This window comes from Ambystoma mexicanum, chromosome 5q, assembly GCF_040938575.1.
Source record: "Ambystoma mexicanum isolate Mex_15411 chromosome 5q, UKY_AmexF1_1, whole genome shotgun sequence".
Lineage (NCBI taxonomy): Eukaryota > Metazoa > Chordata > Amphibia > Caudata > Ambystomatidae > Ambystoma > Ambystoma mexicanum.
The window spans coordinates 117,679,288-117,702,030 of record NC_090933.1 but is presented as its reverse complement, the minus strand read 5'-3'; the positions used below and the strand labels follow the sequence as shown (position 1 = coordinate 117,702,030).

Below are 22,743 nucleotides of genomic sequence, written 5' to 3'. Positions count from 1 at the left end.
TACATTACCGCACTCTTGGGTCTCTAGTCATTCCAAAGGCCCTAGAAACTCTCGCTGGACTTATTATGAAATGTGCAAGTGTGTCACGGACGGGACTGGTGGCAGCTATCGTTTCTTTGTGTTTTGAACCCCTTTTTGCCATGTTAACCGCGCTTCCCGCGTTTGGCCCAAATGGGTGACCTGGCCTCCCAAAATGGCTATGCCACGAGGTTCTTTGTCCTGTCCGCTGACCACCTTGCCCCTTCACCTTCCCCCAGGTCGAGCCGACCCAGGGCAGTCCTTATTTGGTCATGCACTTTCCCGCAAAACACAATGCTTTTGCAGGCTTCTGCATGCCTTGTGTGCGCCTCCAGGATGTGGGCTGGGATGTCTGTTCCCAATACACATCCTGGGTGCCAGAGAGTCTAGTATGTCTTGAATGCCTGGGACCACCGTGGTCCGTGATAGGTCCACGTATGGTTTGAGTGTTTGTGAGCGGATCTCCCATTGGGCCCTCTCCGTTTTGGTGCGAAGGGAACTTTGGATAAGAGGAGGCTGAAAAACCCCACTACCATGGTGATCTCCTGAGTTCTCACGAACAAAGGATAAGGAGCCAAGTATCCTGCAACTAAGAAGCTGAGTCGAGGAATTGCTGGTGACCCGCTGAAGGTTTGGCACCCTGCACTGCTGTCGTCCTGCGAGACCACTCGGCCTCTGATCGAACGAGAAGGTCTGCAAAGGCGCTTCGACCCTTTAGAATAGTGGGAACAACTATTCTCGGCATCTTCACCAAATCCTGTACGTAAGCCTTCGGAAGCGTCCCTGGGCCATCCAGTGGACTGACCAGCCTACACAGGAAGTTTGCTCTGTCACCGCCGTCTGGCTTACTGCTAATCCCGTGTCCTCGGCACTCTCACACGATTCGTACACTTGGCATTCCCATGTCTGAAGTGAGACGTGTGCTTTGGGACCGGAATACACGCGGTTGCCGAGTTGACCTGCTGTGGTAACAATCTGTGCGTGTTCGCTGCATTTGGGACACACTCAACCCTGACTCCTGCTGTCGCGGAATCTACACAGCTGATCGCATTTGAACCTGCCAGTACCGAAACTGAAATGAAGAAGCCTGGGTCTGCCTGCATCGGGGACCGGTGAATAGTCAATACCCTAACCGGTCGCCCTCCCGCAGGAGCCTGTGGCTTTCCATCGCTGTTGTAAACAGCAACCCTTTTTCGCACTCACACCCTGCTTCTGCCTGATTTCCCTGAAGAGACTCTCCTTTGCCCGTTGGCACCCGCGTGTGCAGGTATTCAAAGTTCTCTGAAGTCAAGCATTCTGTACGTAGTGTATGGATTTATTTAATTCTTGTATTTGGTACTCGGAGTGGTAATAATTTGTGTTCAGAATAGCACTTCATGTCAGGTTCCTACTGCTTCCAAGTGCTGTAATAATATTACAAAAAAGGTAGCAGGTGTTCCGTGGTTTATAACCACTTTGAGAATTCGCAGACATCTGCTTTTTGCTCAATGTGCCTTTCACAGATGGGAAATATTCATTTGCATATCAGTCTTTGTCCCGCACACCTGGGCAGTCCAGCACCGAAATTCTATGACAATTCCCTTCTGAACAAGAGTACCAACAGCAACCCCATCCATACATGTGTTTCAGCCTTGTTATTTGTATTATTACCCAATTCAATGGTAGTCTATGGCCCTTCGAAAGATGAAGGACTGGGTCAGTTCAGTCTCAGCATTCAAATTTACAAAGAGCAGGCTTGCCCCCCAGGTCAGGGGTGAGTGATGAACTCTTAAAGGCTATTTATTTAACTAAGTGCTAATGAATAACTTACTAGTATACCAACCAAGTAAGCTACCGTTTTTTAAACTAATCATAGAAAGAATGAAAAAGATCCTATATCTCAAAAATCCACGTGTACGTGTTTATTTGTCCCTTTTTTAAATGAAATACTAGAACTATTACATTTTTGGTAACTTATGTTGTGCTTCGCACCAGTTTATTTCTGCTTTCAAGTACTGTATTAATAGGTGATATCAGGGGTGGACTGGGAACCAAAAGTGGCCCTGAAAGTTTTTCAAAGTATTCCCATTTTACGCTGTGCGAGCAAATCCAACTCCTGAAAGTAGATTGTCGGGGGAGCGGTCCTCCTACAAAAAATTGATGAAAACATCCGTCCAAATAGTGAATTTTTAAGCACATTTGTTTTTGTAGATGGAATAAAAAGAATGTAAAGACAAAGAAGGGGTGTGGGGGATCAAGAGAGATGAAAGGTAGGGTGTGGGGCGGGGTGTATGAGAAAAGACTGTAAGAGGAGTAGAAAACTAGAGTGCCAACACCAAAGCGGCCCATGGTGCAGAGGCCCACCGGGATATCTCCAGAGTTCCCTGTAGGCCAGTCCACGACTCGGTGATATTGCTATAAATATTACTGATACTTGACTTTATTGGCCTCAGAAGAATGGATGATTATACCGGCCCTGTCAGGTTTCAAACCTTTGACTGCAGGTTGTTCTCCAATGTGTGAGGCCAGCACTCCACATCCTAAGCTATCTTGTTGACTTTAAAGTGTTAACCGTATTCTCTGTGTTTTTCACTAAGAAAAGCAGCAGATAGAAACATGACGATGCTTCAAATTATAAACAAAAAAGTGATGGGTGGAGGGGTTTGAATGAATCTGAACCACTGACACGGCTCTGGGCCACCTTCCACACCACTGTGTTTTATCCTGTCTGCTTAATTGCAAAAGGGGACCAGCTATATGCAAATCAGTCATGTATTGCCACTATCGCGAGCTGCCCGTCTGAACTTCTAGACCAGGTCCCCTCTGCATCGACACAGGCAAACCCAGACATGTTTGACCTCTTTGGGCCTCTTCAGTGAGGTGGAGCTTGGTTCCCTATGGCGCAGTGAGCAAGGGACACAGGTCTGGGCATACCTTCTCTTTTACAGGGAGACAAACTATAACCCAAGAAGTGATGGGCGGAATTTTTTGAATGAATCTGAACTACTGTTTTGCTATAGTCACCCTAAGTGCGTATGCCTAGATGTGGGTACCAGGCCTGCTGGGCCCAGACACCCAAGCAACTCCTCACTGATAATGCCCAATGCGGCCTAAACAAGTCTGAGGATGCTTGTGGTCTCGTACAGAAGCGATGTGACCAAGCAGTTCGGGCTGGACTATCCCTTTTGGGGATGGCACTAAGCCTGATTTGCATATGGTCTTTCCCCTTTTGTAATGGCCTGGCAGGCGAAGAACGATGGTCTGGAGGGTTGCCCAGAGCAATGCCAGAGGTTAAGATTAATTCTAAACCTACCAACTATCACCTCTTTTGTTTTGCGAAGCTTCAAATTGCATCATTATTAATCATGTATATCAGGTCACATTTAAACGCCACTTATAAGGCAAAACTATTACATTGGAGTACACCTCGGAGGTAAACGACAATTGAGGGGGGACACGTAGCTTATAGGGTATTTACCCACCCATTGACTGCCCATGACCATGTTCATACCTCTGGCCATTGCCACCCAGTACTTGCTCCTCCCTGCCCTAACCACATCCTCCAGGGATCACTTTGGGCTAGCTTTGTCAAGCAGTACCATCAAACTTTGGCCTACTGATAATCCGTCTACTGAGAGTTAATGGCTCAATTGCAGCTGTAAATGTGATAGTGGTCTAATAAAGATGACATACGCCAATGTGCCTTCAGCCATATTTATACATGTTGCTTGCAGGCCTGTTTAAAAACAAGCTTTGGCAATACCAGCAGATTTGGCTTGTTTATAGTTACTAGCATTTTCCAAGCATGGCTATCATATGGCCAAGTAATGGGACTAGTTTCCGGCTGTTGCCATTTTGTGACCAGGTGATACTGTTATGGTACTCCCTGGCAAATGCCTATCCCTTGCCTACACAAAAACCAAAGCTGTTGGCTTTGACAATGCTGTTTTTAGTAGACGTATCAGATGTAATTTGCCCTCTAGGCTGACTCGCCTTTTGAAATGCGCCATCATTCCACAGTTCCTGGCATTTTGTTTCGTTTTTATAAACTACAAATCTTTCTGGATCTGGGGATCGCCTTCAAGCAGGGCTGCTGGGTCTTTGGCATTACTTGTACCTTTGACTAGAGATAGATAACCACAGACTTGCCACGGGAATCCATGGAATCCTTTCCCATAGATCCAGCCAGGGGTCAAGTCCTAAAGAGTAAAGCTGTGGGGATGGTGGGCGGCATTAACATACCTATTTAGTGTGTTGTCACCAGAAATTAGCATATTAAGGTGCCCTCTGAAAAAAGATGGGGACTTCTTCAAAAAGTGGGGGGACTCGGTCCACCTGCGTGTACTCTCCACTTGAGCCCTGGACCCAGCTATGGACCAGGCTGGCCAAGACTGCTTGCCTTGCGTGGATCTCAGATTCGCTTGCAGTGAGCCAGAGATCCATCAGTAATGCACTGATTTATATTAAAGCCGGCATCACATGTTTGGAGCTATTCCAATCTCATTTGGAATGTGGCGTTATTGGCCATAAAAGCGTCTCCTTCGTGCTGAATTACCACTTACAGTTAAATATAATGGTTCTAAGCAGTATTAGACAGGCGGCGGGAAGACATGCAAGAGGATCATCGGCGCTCATGGCGCCTCGCGAAGACCCAAATCCTCTGGACAAATAAATATTATCTGAGGCTTAATTGGTGTACTTTCCCCCAGTGGGCTGCCACCGTGAAATTGTTAATTTGTGTGCATTAAAGAAGTATGTGAAGGCATTTATTATTTCTGTGATGGCCGACTAGGGAAGCAGAGGGCTCTGATGAAAGTTGATGACCCTGATTCCAGCCCGGGCTCATAACAATATTGCAAACAGAAATTGTTCACTGCAGTGGAAAAACGTTAAGGTATTGTAACTAGAAATTCAAAGTTCTTTTAACCCTTTTTTCCTCATTCAAGTTGTTGTAAGGCAGTCTGAGCAATGAAATGGTAGAGAGTGGGGTGGCCACTGGCGCTGCGTACCACCATAATCTTTGCTAGCCGTGGCCCGGTTGCGTTCTAAGGAGAATCCACAGGCCCACCTCACAATGCCTGGTCACTTGGAAGGGGCTTGTCACATTGTTTTACACATGCCCCTACCCCCTTTATGGAGGCTCTAATCCTGAGTAATGAAACCACACCCCTAGCACTCAGGCGATGCAACTATTCCCAAAGTGTTACCCATATGATGGTCATAGGACTGCCACCTCTTGCAGTGCATTCTTGTATGGGTCTAGAACAAACCAGGAAGGAGGGTCTTCATATTCCTGTCGGCCAAGAAAATAGTCTTGCAGCAATACCAGAGGCTGGAAACCGAGTGCATGCTCAGAATGACTTTCTCCTCAGTAACCACATATCTGCAGCCACGCATCAAGAACCCTTGTTTGGAGAAGTTACAGTCCTCACAGAGAAGCACTGTACACAGCAAAACTCCAAACACGTGCATAGTGGAAACACATAGGCGCTCAGCCTTGACCAAGATTCAGACAGCATTTCCTGGGAGCAGGGAAGGCTGAACGGAGGAAAGCCCACAAATGAACACAGTTGAGTCAATCAGATCGTAAACTTGATCACAACATATACCTGAACAAGGTTAGGAAAGGTGGTCCCCAGGCGTGAGGCCAACCCCATACAAAATATGTGAACTGTGTGAGAGTTGTGCTGGTGGATTTGGAACTAGACAGAGTTTTTGTGAGAGTTGTCGATGGAAGGAGGAAGAGGTGATGGTAGAGCCATGAACAGTGGTTGGAGAAAGGCAACCAGAAGGCCATAGTAGAGGAGTGAGGTTGAGAACGAGGATGTGGAGAGGAAGAACAATATGAGGAGGATGATGAGTGGATGAAGTGCCAAGGAAGGGTAGGCAGTAGGAAGACTTATAAATGTGATAGAAGGCCAACACCAAGGGGGTAGAAGAGAAGTACATCGAGGTGATTGGAAATACCAGGAAGGGAGACCATGAGTCCATTAAGGATGGGTTGGAGAAAACATCAGGAGCATGAACTTGTAGAGCATTGAGGAGGAAGTTAGGGAAGAGACACCCTCTGGCGAGCTGAAGATAAAAAGGTGGAAGAGAAGATAAACATGGGTAAGGAGACAAGGTGGGTACTCTACAAGCCGCTGGGGGGGGAAGAGTTAAGGGAGGGTAAAGGTGCAAGTGCATGCTGAGGCATTGCAGAGGCCCAGGAGGAGGTGAACGAGAGAAACATTACAAAGAGTACAGGATACGAAACCCTTAGGCACCAGACCATTGTTACTCAATGAGATAGTAGAAAAAATGGATTGTTGGGTGTTAGAGCTAGAAACCTGAGACCGAGAGTGGCATAAGGCATCCTGACCCAACCTGCAGAAACATTCCACTGCCCATCCAGCCTGTGGAAGCTTTATTTTCCAAACCTTGCGTGCAGGCAAACGTGGGCCCCAAGACCCCAGACGAGCGGTCTCTCCAGGAGTCCAGGACTAGAAGAAATGGAGAAAATCTTACTGAGAGGATGTCCAACAAAGTGTGGAGACACTAACAGCCTGATTCATGGAATTATTTGCGTGAAAAATGCAGATTTGTGCGCCTTTCTGCTCGAGAATCCCTGTTTGAAGTATAGGGATTTTCGGGCAGAAAGGCGCGCACATCTGTGTTTTTCACACACAATTCCATGAATCAGGCAGTAAATCACCCAAGATCTTAAGTGGCTGACCAGAGAGTAGACACCAGGGAAGGTATCACTGGATTGAAACCCAGAGACTTTGTTGTTGAAACCCAAAGACAGTGCCAACCCATGTTTGAATCCCATATTCCTTTGGTTGGCCCACTTGTGTAAGGTTCCCTAAAACAAGGGTATGTTTCAAAGCCTATGTCCTCTGTTACCCTTATACTACTTGATTTTGTGATAGTACATCACTTTTCATAGGTCAAGTTTATATTTCCAATAGCTCAAAGACGGCCTTGTATTTCTGAGGACAATTTGCTCGATTGCAACAACATAACCTCAAATTACCCTGTGACGCAGCTGGTGCTCTGTTATGTGACAGAGGTCTGAATAATATATTACCTTCATTGTCACTAAAAAACACGATTATACTTCTCTGGCTGATCTTGGGTTGTGGCTAATAATCCATTAACATTAAGAACAAAGAGTTATAAATTACTTTCGTTTTTTAATTTACTTGTGTGTCATTAGGAGATTCTATTTAGACTTTGACCAAACCTACATGTGTGTTTCAGTTGTGTCCGCCGGAGAAAACGTTCTTATTGTCGTTGGATAAAATTGAGGTCTACTTTGAGTCATGGGCTTTGGATCTCTGCAATGTGATGTCCATTGTTTTCCTCCTGTAGAAAGTTTTGTTTTTGTTGCATTGTATTTTTTCCGCTTAAAAATTAACTTTCAAAATATGTGTTGTTCTTCTCGCATTTAATAGGACCTATGGCACAAACAACCTCATGGATGATCTTAAAATTCTGTACCGCACCGCTGGCCAGAAAGGAAAAGGAATTACCTTCATCTTCACAGACAGCGAAATAAAAGACGAATCCTTCCTGGAGTACATGAACAACGTTCTGGCATCAGGGGAGGTCTCCAATCTCTTTGCAAGAGATGAAATTGATGAAATTACACAAGACCTGATCCCGGTAATGAAGAAAGAATACCCTAGACGCACTCCCACTGGCGAAAACCTCTATGACTACTTCCTTTCTCGCGTGCGAAGCAATTTGCACGTGGTGCTTTGCTTCTCGCCCGTCGGGGAGAAATTCAGAAATCGCGCCTTGAAATTCCCTGGCCTGATTTCAGGTTGCACCATGGATTGGTTTCAGCGATGGCCAAGGGATGCGCTAGTGGCTGTGGCACAACATTTCTTAGCCAACTACAACATCGAGTGCACAGGCGAAGTAAAGCAGAGCGTCGTGAGCACCATGGGAACATTCCAGGATATCGTGGCTGAGAAATGTGTGGAGTACTTCGAGAGATTTCGGCGTCAAACATACGTGACCCCCAAATCTTACCTATCTTTCATCGGCGGCTATAAATCAATTTATGAAGAGAAATTTGATAATGTTGGGAATTTGTCTAACCGCATGAAAACAGGTACAGTGCACAATGTTTGCTAAATTGACAGAGAAACATCATACGTTTTTCACAGACTGCACTTGTGGTATAATTTGACAATACATGTACAAGAATCTCTTACAATATAGTCTTGTAGGCAGAAAAAATCAAAAGGTTTTATCTTCCCCAACCAAAAGAAGCATAGATATTAAAGCTAGACATATGTGCATGCTGTGGTGTGCTCTATGCTTCACTGTAGTGAGCATTGTTGGCAAGCTGAACTTTCTTTAGACTGCAGACTGAACTGCCATGTGTTTGAGTTTTCCCTACAATGGATAAGTGTTTCTTCGGTGGTGTTTAACAAAGGGTGGGGAAAAAGATAAAACAAGCACTAAGTCAGACCTGTAAATGTCTCTGATTGCTCCAGGTTCTTTAGGCAAAGTTTAAATGGGCCTCATTACGACTCTGCCGGTCCGGTAACAACAGTGCTGGTAAGCCTACCGGCACCGTTGTTACCGGGCCGGCACAGAATGACTCTGCGGGCGGGTGCGTCCCTCTCGCCATGGTCAGACCTGGCGGGCGGAAAGGCACCCGCCCGCAGAGTTTCACAGAAGCGCCGGGACCGTTCTGAACAGTGCCGGTGCTTTTTGGTCCCCATTCGCATTGAGTCCTTTGGGAATGGGGATTTACCATTAACTGGTACCTGACTTCCTGGAACGCCGGGGTTGTAATCCCGCAGTGTTTCCAGCAAGCTAGGTGCCGGTAAATCTTGCAAGCCTGGCGGCAACCCGACGGTAGCACCGACAGGGTTACCGCTGGACTTGTAATGAGGCATGTCTCTTAAGTCTCCCTTGTTTGCTACCTGGCATCAATAACAGTATCTCGATCCAAGCAAAGGTTCCTCGATAGCTAACAGCTATGCCCTCTCAGATTGCTGTATCGGCTTATTGTGTATATGGCTTTCAGTTGACCTTGTTGGTGGAACATGACTCCACAGTTACTACAATATTCACTAGAGACGAGGCGAGGTTAGTTGTTCCAAAGGCAGCCGAACAGGTACCTGACCACCTCCCTGTTATTGAGGGTCTTTCAAACCAACAGCCCAGTCTCACTAGCCTCATGCCGCACCACAGCAGCTCGTTCCTAAGGGACCTCTTTTTGCATCTGTCCTTCATCCTTGCTCGTTTCAACCCCTGGCATATATCCTTGATACTTTGCCATGTGCTAGCTTTTCTATAGGCATGCAGTGTGTGCTTCCTTATCTGTTCTCCTAGTATTTTCCCAGGCTCCTGTCATTTCTTCCATTCTGACCCACCTTCACTACCTCTCCCCCTCCTCCGTTCGTCTAAGTATTCCTCCTCCTTCCTCTGCTCCTCACATCACCAGTACCTCATCGGAACTTCTTTCTCATTTTTTCTCTGTATTTAGATTCACCAGCTCTTCCTTAGCCCTTATCTCTTTACCTCTTACTTGGTTCCTTCTGTCACCCTGTTCTCTCCTTTCATCCTACTCCCACCAGCTCCTTTTCTCCTTCTGTCACTGCCTCATCCTTAGCTCTCCCTCAACCACCTCAACTTGCTCCTCCTTTCTATTCGTCTTTAGCTCCTACTCTCTCCATCACACACTTTGCTTCTCTTGTAAAATCCACAATCATTTCTGTATCCAAACTGACCTTCCTTTAGCCACCTCCAAACTTGCTCAAACTCCTTCTCCAAATACATCCACACATGCGCTCTCTGGGCCTTCTTTTATAAGTCCCTTTTCCCACACCTTGGGCTAGACTCCATGTGACGGACTGCACATATGTAATATTTTTCTGGTTTGTGAGGGTTTGAATGTTAAATAATGATTTTCTGATCCACATGCATGTATTTGAATAGCACGGCTCTCCTGCATCTGCTGTATTAGATGTACCCAAAGCTAGTTTGCTATCTTGAATTCATGTAGGTAGGTCTTGCACATGGGCACGCAAGCGGGATCTCCACATCTGGGAAGCGGAGCAAGTGGTGCTTTGGTTACATCTGAAGTACTTTCCAACAACGGATCTGGCCTAAAAGGGAAGCAACATTTTCCAACTTTTGTAGCGCAACAAGCAATGTTCTATATATTAAAGGGCAAGATGTTATTGCGTTATATCAATGTGACATGCCCCTACCTTTTGACAGCTGTGTTGAGGGGTTGACCAGGGGATCCTCCGCCCATCTTGCCTGGGCACTGCATCCAAGAGCAGGTGGCACCACTCCTCCACACACCCCATATCTCAGGCAGAAGACATTGCTGCAGTTCACAACCTGGTTTGAGATTGTTGATGGTTTGTGGCATTTGTGTAAGTGGCCTTAGATTATCGGAGTAAACCGGGAAAGTTCAGATATTACTGTATAATGTATGTAAAAGGAAACATTATGAACTCCTATGGACCATACTGTACATTCTTTGTCGGCCTATAGAAAGGGGTATAAACACATAATGTAGACAAAAATTGTATGTATATTCCGAGCATGAAATATACACGTATTTTTGACTCCAGCCAAATATTTGAATAATTCATAGTAAATAGATTATTTGTTTATTAGAAAGCACTTCTGCCCTTTGCATGGTCTTCTGCAACAATGGGATCTGCAAGAGAGGTGGATTTGTTTTGGTTAGTAGGGAAAGAGTGAAAATGCAAGCTAGTTTTACTGTTGTGTTGGTGCATGTAGGCCAGAGGAACCCGGGTTCTGCATTTCGGGTATGGGTGATTTGTCAAGTGAAGTGTACATGAGGTATTTGCATCATAGATGTCACATCATATCATATACAGAAGGGAGCTTTGTGTGCCCATAATGCAAGGGTGCATTGGTTGAGACTTTGTTCTCCAGCATGGGGTCTGGCATGGATTCACATATTCCCTGTCGTCAGGCTGGGAATCCTCGGTAAAAAGAAAAGTTTCACTTTCACTTACAAACTTTATTTCTACCATAAACCAATCACTGTCCTCTTGTTCATACTGCCCCCATCCAATGACAGTCCTCTCCCTAAGCCCCTCCTCTGGCAGCCTCTTCAGATTTTTACCATGCGTGCTTCAGTTTTGGGAGTCCTTCATGTTTTCTCTGCAAGCTATTTGTTTTTTTGTGTTTTTTTTAATGAAAAATATTTTTGTTCCGAGATAGCTTGTGTGCTCTTCTATCCATCTGCCGACAGCAGGGATCCGTTGTCGGTGAATTTCTGAACCCCTCATGGCAGAAGATCATTGAAGTTTCCAGGCTGAGAAGGAGGAAGGAAGGTTCCTCTTCAAGTCTTGCACCAAATGCGGGCTTCGAAATGTGTTTGTGGAGGACAAGCCTCTGCAATGCCTCTACTGCCTGCACCCGGACCACAAGGAAGGATATTGCAAGATATGCTGCAGCTTCTCCAAGAAGACGACAAAAGACAGGCACAGTAGACTGGCAGCATGGCTGAACGCCAAGGCCTCTGCCCCGTGCTCTGAGCAGGGTCATGTCTCACCCAGGACTGGTTGGTCTGAGGAGCGGTCTTCTAAGTCCTGTGAGGGCGCCTCCTCCATGGGGGCCCAAGATAAGGCCACAAACCGCAAGTCCAGGTACACGGGGTCGCCGCAGAAGGGGGTCCTGCGGCAGACAGGCCGTGATTGACATCACCGTCCACCAACATTGCCAGCCAGCAGCCAAGCTCCTCCTTGAAGAGAAAATCATCCAACCCGACTAAACTGCGGGAGAAGCCTGAGAAGCCGCGGACGAAGGAGAAGGCTGAGGTGCCAAGAAGGCCCAGGCGGCACAGGAGGCACACGATAAGTTGTGGACGATGGAGCTAGTGGCGGCTGCTCTCTCGAAAGCTAAGGGGGCTGACCCTGAGAAGGTAGCCCCCGCAGCGTTGAAGGTATCCCTCCCTCTGAGGTGCAACATCGCCGTAATGACTTTGACAAGGTCTGCCGGCATGCCGGAGAAGGGGACACCGTCTCAGAACCCGGTTCCAGCCCCTCAGCTTGGAAAAAAGGGGAGGGGCAATGAGGACCCGGATCAGTCCCAGGCTGTGGCCCAAGCCATGGAACTTTTGTCCACAGACGACGAGGACCTGGAGTCGTTACGCACGGTCCACAAGGACATGGCGGAGGAGGACGACAGCAACAGCAGTGCGGGGCCTAGTGTTCGGATCGCACCAGCTGCATTGAGGGATGTCTCTGGATATCCTTTCAACCCTCCACACCTTGGTGTCGGAAATCCAGACGAGGATGCCACAAGGGTTGGTCCCAGTGGTCCCCCAGGCCTCCGATCAGCCGCCAGGGAAGAAGAGGAAGCGTCATCCGGCGTCCCCATTTCAGCATCCGCATCGGGCTCCCCTCTCCCCCAGCAGACCCAGACACGGGGACAGATACGGCACGACGATGATGATATTGTCTTAGTGGGTGGTGGGTCCCCGCAGCCAAAGGCGTCCCCACCGGACAAGGTGGGGTCATTTGATTCCATGATCGCCAAAGCTTCCGAGCTGTTCCAGCTTGTGCTCGAAGAAACCAGGAAGGAGGGCTTCCTGTACCAAAGGCGTAAGGCCAAGAGGAAGACAATCGTGGTGGTGCCCCTCCTGGACGACGTGTGGGAGGAGGGCCTGGTCCTCTTGAAGAACCCTTGCACGGTTGCAGCCAAATTGGATAGGCTGGAAAAGAAGTACCACGTGCCAGAATCCGCACCCAAGTGCCTGAGGTCTCAACCATCGGCAGATTCAGTGGTTTCAGCAACCGCAAGGAAACTGCCGGCTAATCCGTCCTCGTCTTCTGTCCCTCCGGACAGCGAGGGGAAGAAGATGGACGCCATGGGAAGGAAGGTCATTTACACTGCAGTGTCCACCATCAAGGCAGCCAATGCACTGGCGATCCAGGTACGAAACAGAGCTGTGATACAAGCTTGGTCCAATTTTGGAGTTCCTTCCGGATGACAAGAGGATGGAGGCGATCACTCTCTTCCAGGAGGGGAAGGTAGTGTCGGATCATGCCATCACGGTGGTGCTGGACGTTGCTGACACAGGGTTCTGGCAGGTGGGGAACGTGTCTGCCTTCGTGCCCAAGGCTGGATGAAGGCCACACATTTCCGCCAGGAGGTCCAGCAGAAGGTACTGGACATGCCTTTCGACTGAAATAACCTTTTCGGGAAGGTCGTCGACGAGTCCCTACAGGCCATCAAGGTAGATACGGAGATGGCCCATTTCCCTGGGCACCCTCCAGCAGCACCGCTATTCTTTACACTCCTCCAGTGGAAAGTCGGGCAAGTCATCAAAAGGATTCTCCTCATTGTACCGTCAGCCTTCCAGCTCCATGACTCGGGAAGCTTAATGAGGCCGTTCCAGGCCTACGGTGGTGGAGTACAGCGTCGCCCACAGGGCAGGGCGCTGATTTCGAAGCAAGCCTGACCCGACCAGGACATTGGGCCACCGCCCGTGCACCCCGATGGGAGGCCGGCTAACGAGTTCATCAGCGAGTGGGAAAACATCACCACTGATAGATGGGTGCTGGACGATCTTGCCCAAGGACATACCCTAGAGTTTCAGCATAGGTGTCCGTAGATCCCTCCAGTGGCCCGTCAAGAGATCCCTCAACTCTTAGAGGCGGTACAGGCCATGCTACAAAAAGGGATGATAGAGCTGGTTCCCCAGCGACTCCTAGGCTCCAGAGTCGATTCCAGATAATTCTTGGTCAGAAAAGAAGACTGGGAGCGGGAGGCCCATTCTAGACCTACGGTGGCTAAGGAAGTACCTCAAGTTACCTCAAGTTTCAGAAATTCAGGATGGCCACGTTGCAACACATGCTCGGACAATTGGAAAGAGGGGATTTCTTGACGTCGCTGGACTTGGAGGACACCTTCCACGTCTCCATTCACAGGAAACACTGAACATTTCTATGCTTTGTAGTGCAGGGACAGCACTTCCAGTTCAAGACCCTACCCTTAGGTTTGAAGTCAGCCCTCAGAGTGTTCCCGAAGTGCCTGGCGCCGGTGTTGGCCCATCTGCATCTATGGGGGATACACGTATACCCGTACCTTGACAACTTGCTCATTCGAAAGAGTTGGCCATCAGACACACGGAGACGGCTGTCAAGCTGCTGACGGATCTAGGATTATCCATCAATTATACAGAGTCCTGCTTGACACCATTGCAGAACATGCTGTTGCCTGGCATCACCCTCAGAGGAGAGGGTAGCAGCCATTCATGGGAAGTTGCGCCGGCTATTGTCGATGAAGATGGCCACAGTGTGGACCATCAACTTGTTACTCGGCATGATGTCGTCCTGTATCTACCTCATCCGGCTCTGCAGGTTGCAGATGCGACCTCTTCAGGAGTTCCTGGATGCTCGCTGGATACAAGTGTCTGGAAAGTTAGACAAGATCACTCTGGACGACGAGTTCCGTTGGCCGATAAGGTGTTGGGGCGTCTGCTCCAACATCGCCCAGGGCACGGGGGAACCCTCCATTCTAGGAAACAGTCACCACGGGCGATTCCCTGGAAGGCTGAGGAGCCCACACCGGGCGCCTGCATGCCAGAGGACTGTAGCTGCCAGAGAAGAAGGATCTCCATATCAACATCCTGGAGCTACAGGCAGTATTATGGGCTCTCAAGTCATTCCTTCCGTCTCTGAAGGGCAAGGTGGTGAAGCTGTTCGGGGACAACACCACCACAATGTTCTGCATCAGGAAACAGAGGGGCACTCGATCCCCGGCGCACTCCAGGGAAGCACAGGACTTGTGGCGCTGGGCCATCGGACAAGAAATGTTCCTCGTCCCCCTTCAACTAGCTAGAGTCAAGAACACCATCGCAGACTTCCTCAGCAGGGTATTGTGCTCCTGCCACGAGGGGGAACTTCGGCAGGACCAGGTGCACCGCATCTTTGCCAAGTGGAGCAGGCCCCAGATTGATCTGTTTGTGACAGCAGCCCCGGCGTGGCGGAGTTAGATTTGGTAGCCGGACCTTCTCAGCCTGTCGGCCTAGCTTCCGGTCAAGCTACCAGCGGTACCAGATCTTCTCACCAGATAAGGAGGCGCATCAGGACCATGAATCGCTCAACCTGAGGGCTTGGCTCCTGCAGCTCTAGAGTTTGGAGGATATGAGTGTCCGGTAGAGTGCAGGGAGGTCCTCGCCAAGGCCAGGGCTTCGTCGGCTTTGAACTGCTACGGTCACAAGTGGAAGCGTTTTGCTGTGTGGTGTCCCTCGCAGAGGATTACCCCTCTGAGGGTCACGGCCCTGCAGATTCTTCCATACTTGCTATCCTTGGCCAAGGCCAGACTGACGCATGCCTCGATCAAAGTAGATCTGGCACCTATCTCACACTACACCAGGTCTCCAGGAAGGTCTTCACTTTGATCTCATTGACTCATCAAGTAGCTCCTCAAATTACTTTTTCGATCTTTCCCGCCGGTGAAGGCTCCTGCCCAGCATGGGATTTCAACGGGGTTCTGATGAGGCTCACGGGGGCCCCCTCAAGGCCATGCATCAGGCCCCAGTCAAGTTCCTCTTGTGGAAAACGTCTTTCCTTGTGGCCATCACCTCTGCCAGGAGGGTGGGTGAGATGCTGGCCCTATGCTGCAAACAGCCATACCTGACTTTCCACGAATCGAAGGTGGTGTTGCAGATGCACCCCCCTTTCATGCCTAAGGTTCAGTCGGAATTCTACCTCAACAAACCTTTACCTGTTTTTTTGGCGAAACTTTCGTCGCTGGCTGAAAGAGCCTTGCACTCGCTGGACATTGCTGGTGCCCTGAAGTTCTACGTGGCACGCATGAAGAGTTTTTGAAAGACTTAACAGCTGTTCGTGAACTTTGTTTGTTCCTGTGAACCATGGGAAGGCCTTGTCCAAGGCTTCCATCTCAAGGTGGCTGTCCAGCTGCTTCATGCACTGTAATCGGTTGGCGAACCGACCGCTGCCCGGCCGTCCGAGAGCCCACTCCACCAGAGCGATCGTTCCGCTGATGGCATTCCTGGCTGGTGTGACCATGCTGGACATCTGCAGGGCTGCTACGTGGCGGTCCACGCACACCTTCACAAAGTTCTACTGCGTCGACAGGGAATCGAGGGAGGAGTCCAGAGTCAGCCAACCAGTGCTACGCCACCTGTTTGCTTGAGGTGAGTCTGTTCCAGAGGTAAGAGTGAATTTCTTCTGTTTAACCTTGCCACCTCCCGTGGTTGTGTAATGTTGAATTGCTGTGTATTTGTTATTTATGAGCATGTGAATCCATGCCAGGCCCCATGCTGGAGAAGGAACAAGTTACTTACCTGTAACTATTGTCCGCTGCATCAGTCTGGCATGGATTCACATGCGAACCCTCCGTCCCCTCTGTGGCACTTCTTGGTCATATTGCCACTTTACGTGCTTACCAAATCTGAAGATGGCTGCCAGAGGAGGGGTTTGGGGAGAGGACCGCCATTGGATGGGGGCAGTATGACCCAGAGGACAGTGATTGGTTTATGGGAGAAATGGAGTTTGTAAGTGTAAGTGAAAGTGTTTTTTCTTTTACCGAATATTCCCAACCTGACAACAGGGAGTATTCATGATCATGTGAATCCATGCCAGACCCATGCTGGAGAACAATAGTTAAAGGTAAGTAACGTGTTCCTTATACAAGTTGGTGGGAGAGATTGTGTTCTGTACTGGTTTTTAGTGTGCGTTGGGAGGGGTTGTCCCACTGCCAAGTGTGCTGGCTTAGTTAATGTGCATAGTTTAAGGTGGAAACTAGAATCTGAGCGGGTTGTGAAGTGGAATAGGGACTGATTACCCAAATGGGCCTTTGGAGTAGCCAATCCGGTGTAGTTGTGAAAACGTCCTAGCAAGTGTGCGACTAAGATCAAAGACAACTTGAGGAACACCCAGGAGCACATTACAGTGGGTGAAACATATATGGGTAAATCAATGTGGGGTAGCACACAGGAGCAAAACAGAGTTGCGAGCACTCTGGGGCAAGATCACAGTGGGGAGGCCGCACAATTAATCTGGTGAGCACTTTAGAGCAAATTACATTGGAGCCACCTAGCTGCACATTACAGAAGGAGAATACATGGGAACAAATCACAAAGGCAACATCTAGGGGCAAATCATAGCGGGGACACAATAGGAGAAAAATAACCATGGGGACCATGTGACAGTGGGCCCTTTAGGAATCGTTCCTCACAGTTCTTTGAGCCCCTTGAAAGTGGTACTTGTAGCCATATTGGTGCCACAGCATGCCCTTGGAGTTAGTCCAGTGCATCTGTATGGCTATACTTATTGAAACAGGTCCTAGTGGACACCTCTGCACCCAAGTATCATCTGTACGACCTAGAGCGTTGTAACACATTTTTAGAACTCAATGAAGGTAAAATATAAACATTTTGAATACGATTTAGAATGTTTAAAACAATGCTAATCCCAGTTAAGGTAAGTTTTTGGGACCAACTAGCATGGTTTTGGCAAGCAATTGAGTCCTCGGTTGTGGTGCAGTTGAATGGCTAAACCAAGGTTACACAGGAGATATTTTTGGCCTTCAATTCATGATCTTCAAAGTCGAAGCATCTTGATGAAGCCTTCATAGAGAGTGCATTCACCATGGAAAACATAGTTTACAGATTGGAGGTAAAGTTGAGGGCACATGGTTTTGTGTCCTCTGAAGGTAAACCCTAATTCAATTGATTGCTTTTCTCCCATAGATTCCTCATCTGTTAGATTTCCTCCTCCAGCTCTGCTGCTTCGGATACTTTTCCATAGGGGGCGTAGTGTACCTCGATTCGGCCGTCGAGCCTTTTTTGCTCGATGGTCGATCGTAAGCTCTGGAAGGCCAAAAAAGCGATCACACTTGAGGAGCCAATCCTCCTCGTCCTCATCACGTAAAAAGAAAAAGGCTCACAGCCATCGACACAAGTCCAGCTCGTCATCAGAAAAAGGTAAGCCCTCGGCTGGGCCGACCAGTCGAGAGGAGTGGGAACATTTAAAAAAAGACATGTTAGAAATGTTTAAGACGAGACTTCTGCAGGTGCGGGTACCTCCTCCCCTCCCCCTGAACAGCAAGCCTGGACTGCAAAAGCGGTGCTCGGCACGCCAGCCCCACGCATGCCAAACCGTCAACACCATCAGTGTCGGAGAAGCCTTCGGGTTCGACGCTGAAAAAGGTGCAGAAATAATGGATGCCCGGTTCTTCTTGTGTGCGTCGGGAGGCTCACATTCCTGATGTCAGAGTGGTACCAAAGCCCTGATAAGTGCCAAAGGCCATTCCGTCGACATCAAAGGAGAAACCCTTGGTGTCAACTATTGGCGATGGATTCTTCATCCCCCTCTCTAGGTCCAGATTCTTCGAGTCCATGGCATTGATTTTTGACACTGACTGGGGACATCGATCCCATGTATTCAGGGGTGGGAGGTGTCGATTTTTGTTGATCAACAGGCAGACCTGCTGCTCTGGCCCAAGGGCTTCAAGATGCCAGCAGCCTGGAAACATCTCCAGATGTTAAGCTCCAACAAAGTCAGCCCTATACTCACAGCCATGCTAAGTTCAGGGGCCTAGTAGGAAGGGTTGGGGACACCCTGTGTCTGAAGTCGGTGTCAGTGCCTACCCACAACTATGAACTGACAAACATATTAAACGAGGGTCCTGTGACGGAGCATAACATGGCAGCAAAATACGGCAATTGCTGATCCCCCTAGCCTCCTTGTGGCAACATCCCATCTTCATTCCCCCAGTCAACTCTAACTTTACGGGGTAATACAGGCTGGCAACAGGAGATCCATCTTTCCTAGCTTCTCACCCTTCTCCGGAAGGGCTTGTAGTGCAGGTACCCACTATCTCCATCAGGCCTGTGGCCTCCACTTCTAATTTGCCTACAGATGGAGATGGCAAAAGGTTGGATGCTATGGCCAAGAAGGTCTTTCCCTCTTCCAGTATGGCTGTTAGGACTTGATGGTCGTGTAGATGATGAAACCTCTGTCCCCAAGTACGACACAAGCAAAATAGCAATATTACTGCTCGTGCAATCTTTGAGGTCACAGGTGTAGAGTGCCGTCAGCCTGGAACCAGGAACGCCCGGAAAACCCCCCTGACCACTGTAAGGCAAGCAACCAGGTTAGACAATGGAAGCAATCCCAATCGGAGCAATACAATATCACTACAGAAGGCTTACCCAATACAGGTGACAGTATACCCATGATAAGGTGAATGGACAGGGGTCTGCAGTAGTCGACGGCGGTAGGCGACAGTTGTTACACAGGATGGCACTCTAGTTGGGTGGTAATAACACCTGATGCAGGAGAAAAAACATGAGCCAAAGGCGGAGCCAGGAGAGGCGAAAATCAGTCCGATAAACAATCCGAGGTCAGAGCACCAAGAGTTAATGTCAAATGCAGAGGAAAATCCAATAACAATTCCAATGGAAGGCCGAGGTCAAAAATCCGAGTAAGTCGTCAGAACAAATGCAGATGTACCAAAGGAAAGCGAAGAGGAATCCGGGAAGCAGTCCGTGGTCGAGATAATCAAGATCAACAAAATCCGTGAGAACGCCAAACAGTACTAACGAAGTCCGCTGTGAAGCACTGAATGTGAGTCAGTACGTTCCTTTTGAATACAAAGGTGATCACATGATGCAGTCACGTGACGCATGCTCCGTGTCTCACTGCTCCGACCAGGTCCCTTCCTGGTCACGTGGCGAATTGCGTGACGAGCCCAGTGGTGCCGGTGCCTCGGGCGCCCAGTGGCAAGTCGCCACGGCATTCGGAAATGTAGAAAAGGGGACCGCAACGGGCACATTGGACGCAGGTCCTTCCGAGAGTGCCAAGTGTCGTCGCCCACTTGCCGTCGGCAGACCTGCATAGGTAAGTGGGACCTAGTTTGTCTGGGAACCTGAAGTGTTTGTTGTTTCGCTAATGGGGCCGCTAACGGGGGCATGACAATGGCCTTAAAAGCAGCCAATGTAGCCTGCGGATTCGTGAAATACGCTTTTGGCTTATGGAAAGCTGTGGAGCAGGAAATGTAATACATTCCCAAAGGTGAAATGCAGGATCGATTTATACAGCTGGTGGAAGATGAGAAGGTGTCCAAGCAGTCCTTGCAAATGGGCCTGGATGTGGCCAACTGCGTTGACTGTTCAATGGCGTTGGCGGTAGTCTTGAGTAGGCAATCTCAAAACTTCTGATTTCTCTCCGAACGTCCAGAATAGGCTACTGTGCATAACCTTTGAGGGAGAGTTTATTTTTGGCCAGAAGGCTGATGACTCTTTGGGAAAGTTTGAAGAGTCAAAATTAGCTGCAAAATCGCTGGGCCTAGCTGTGCAGCCGGCCAAACCTAGCTTAATAGTTGCCTTTAGAGGCAGAGGCTACGGGCACTACGTGCCTTACGGTAGGGAACTACAGCTCCCACAAGCCAGGCATGGGCAGATGTGTTTCTCATGCCCCGGGAGACATCAGAGGGGCTGCCAGCGGCTGGGGCGGCACCACCCTCTAAGCCACTTTGCCCACTGTCCACCAACCGGCAAGTTTTGGGAGGGGAAATCAAAGTATTTGCCCCAGTGACAGGAGATTACCACCAATGCCTCGGCCTGCAGCTTGTTCTGTGGGGTTATTGTCTGCCCTTCTTAAGAAGACCACCAAACAGACCCCCACCACTTCCAATCCAACCGGGACAGGAGCTTGAGGAGGAACTGTGAGCCCTGTTGTTGATGTGTGCCGTGGAATAGGTACCTCCCGAACAGAGAGGATCAAATTGGTATTCCCGGTATTTTCTGGTGCCCAAAAAAGGAGGTCGTCTCCGTCCCATTCTGGATCTCGGGGCCTTGAACATGTTCCTGAGGAAAGACAAATTCAGATTGGTGAGGTTGAGAGAAATTCTCCAAGCTCTCGAACTTCAGGAATGGCCGGTGTCGATAGACCTACAGGACTCTTATTTCCATGTACCGGGACTGCAAAAGCACAGGAAGTTAGGTTCCTCATAGGGGACAAGCACTACCAATTCAAGGTGCTTTCCTTTGGGTTGACCTCCGCGCCATGGGTCTTCACCAAGCTCATGATGGTAGTCGCGGCTCACGTCAGGAGATCCGAGGTCCATGTATTCCCATACCTGGACGTCTGGCTGATACAAGGGAAGTCAGGGGGCAGGTCTTGTCTCATCTAGAGGACACCTGTCTTCTACTGCACAAGCTGGGCTTCTCCTTGAACTTGAAGTCCTATGTGACACCACTCCAGAGACTCTAGCTCATTGCAGCAGTCCGAGACAACCGGGTAGGGAAGGCCTTTCCCTCCCAATGAGAGTCAACCGCATCCCACAGACGGTGAATTTGTTCCGGAACCACACCAACTTAACGGCGGCTTCCTTCCTTCCTCCGCCTCTTAGGTCTCCTGGCCTCCTGTATTTTTCTAGTTCCAGAGGCAAGGCTGCGCATGAGATCCCTACAGTGGCTCCTACATCGTCATTGGTCACAGTACCTCAGAGCCCTCTCGGATTCCCTCAGGGTGTCGAGGTGAGTGGTCGACGACCTCAGCTGGTGGACCAACGACAGCTATTTCATGGCAGAGGAACCCTTCTGGCATCGTTGGCCTCAGGCCCGAGTGCTCACGGATGCATCTCTGAAGGGTTGGGGGCGCTCACTGCGAGGACTTGCAGGTGAGCGGCCTTTGGTCCGCAATAGAAGCCACGTGGCGCATCAACCGGCTGGAGTTGCGAGCCATCAGATTAGCCCTGAGGGCTTTCGCCTCGTCTCTTAAGGGAAAGCATGTCCTGATCTTGATAGGCAGAACAACACAGTGGCAAAGGAGGTTGAAGAGGATTCAAGTAAACATGATCTTGACCGCCCCGGACTGGGCGAGGAGAACTTGGTACTCCAACCTCTTGGATCTGACCATCTGTCCGCCTCACCGGTTGCCTTGGCGGCTGGATTTCCTGACTCAATCTACATGCATGGCTCTTGAGAGGATGATGTATAATGACTGGACCTCAGAGGAGGTACTTGAGGTGTTGCTGGCTGCATGCAGACCTTCAACAAGATCTATTTATGCGTGCAGGTGGAGAAGATTTGAGGCGTGGAGCAGAGAACGCGAGATTGATCCCATTGCTTACCCTACCACTACGGTGATGGAGTTCCTTCTGTCACTGGACTCCGCAGGCCTTCAGGTTACCACAGTCAAATGATACTTGGCAGCCTTGTGTGTGTTCAAGGTTCTTTCTTTACGATCTCGGTCATGGCACAATTACTGAAAGGCCTTGTGAATATGTTTCCGTCGACTCCCGTTGTTGTCCCAGATTGGGATTTCAATCTAGTGTTGACTTTTCTGATGGCGGCTCCATTTGAGCCCATGGATTCTTGTTCTCTGCAGTTGCTCTCTCAGAAGATAGCTTTCTTGGTCGCAATTACATCGGTCAGGAGGGTCAGCGAGCTACAGGGTATGTGCTGCAGACCCCTGTATCTGCATTTCTTTATGCAGAAGGTCTCACTTAAGGTAAGGCTTGGGTTTTTACAGAAGATTGTTTCTGAATTTGACCTTTCTCAAGCCATACGGTTACTGGTTTTTATCCCCCGCCACATCCTTCCACGGAAGAGGAGCGGATCCACCGATTGGACCCTAAAAGAGCTTTTATTTTTTATGTGGTTAGGACATCCGAATTTCAAAAATCTGAACAAGTGTTTGTGGACCATTTGCTAACCCACAAGGGTCTAGCAGTAACAAAACAAACTCTGTACAGGTGGATTATTTGTTGCAT

The 22,743-nt window shown here is 49.0% G+C and overlaps 1 protein-coding gene across 1 annotated transcript in view; it reads left to right on the top strand.

Annotated features, from left to right (window-relative positions):
• Positions 1 to 22,743, top strand: part of LOC138497282 (dynein axonemal heavy chain 5-like) — a 1,499,851-nt gene that overhangs the window by 933,012 nt on the left and 544,096 nt on the right. Inside the window, exon 57 of the mRNA XM_069620634.1 lies at positions 7,434 to 8,098. Within this exon, the coding sequence (XP_069476735.1) occupies positions 7,434 to 8,098 (665 nt within the window). The remainder of the gene's footprint in view (positions 1 to 7,433; positions 8,099 to 22,743) is intronic.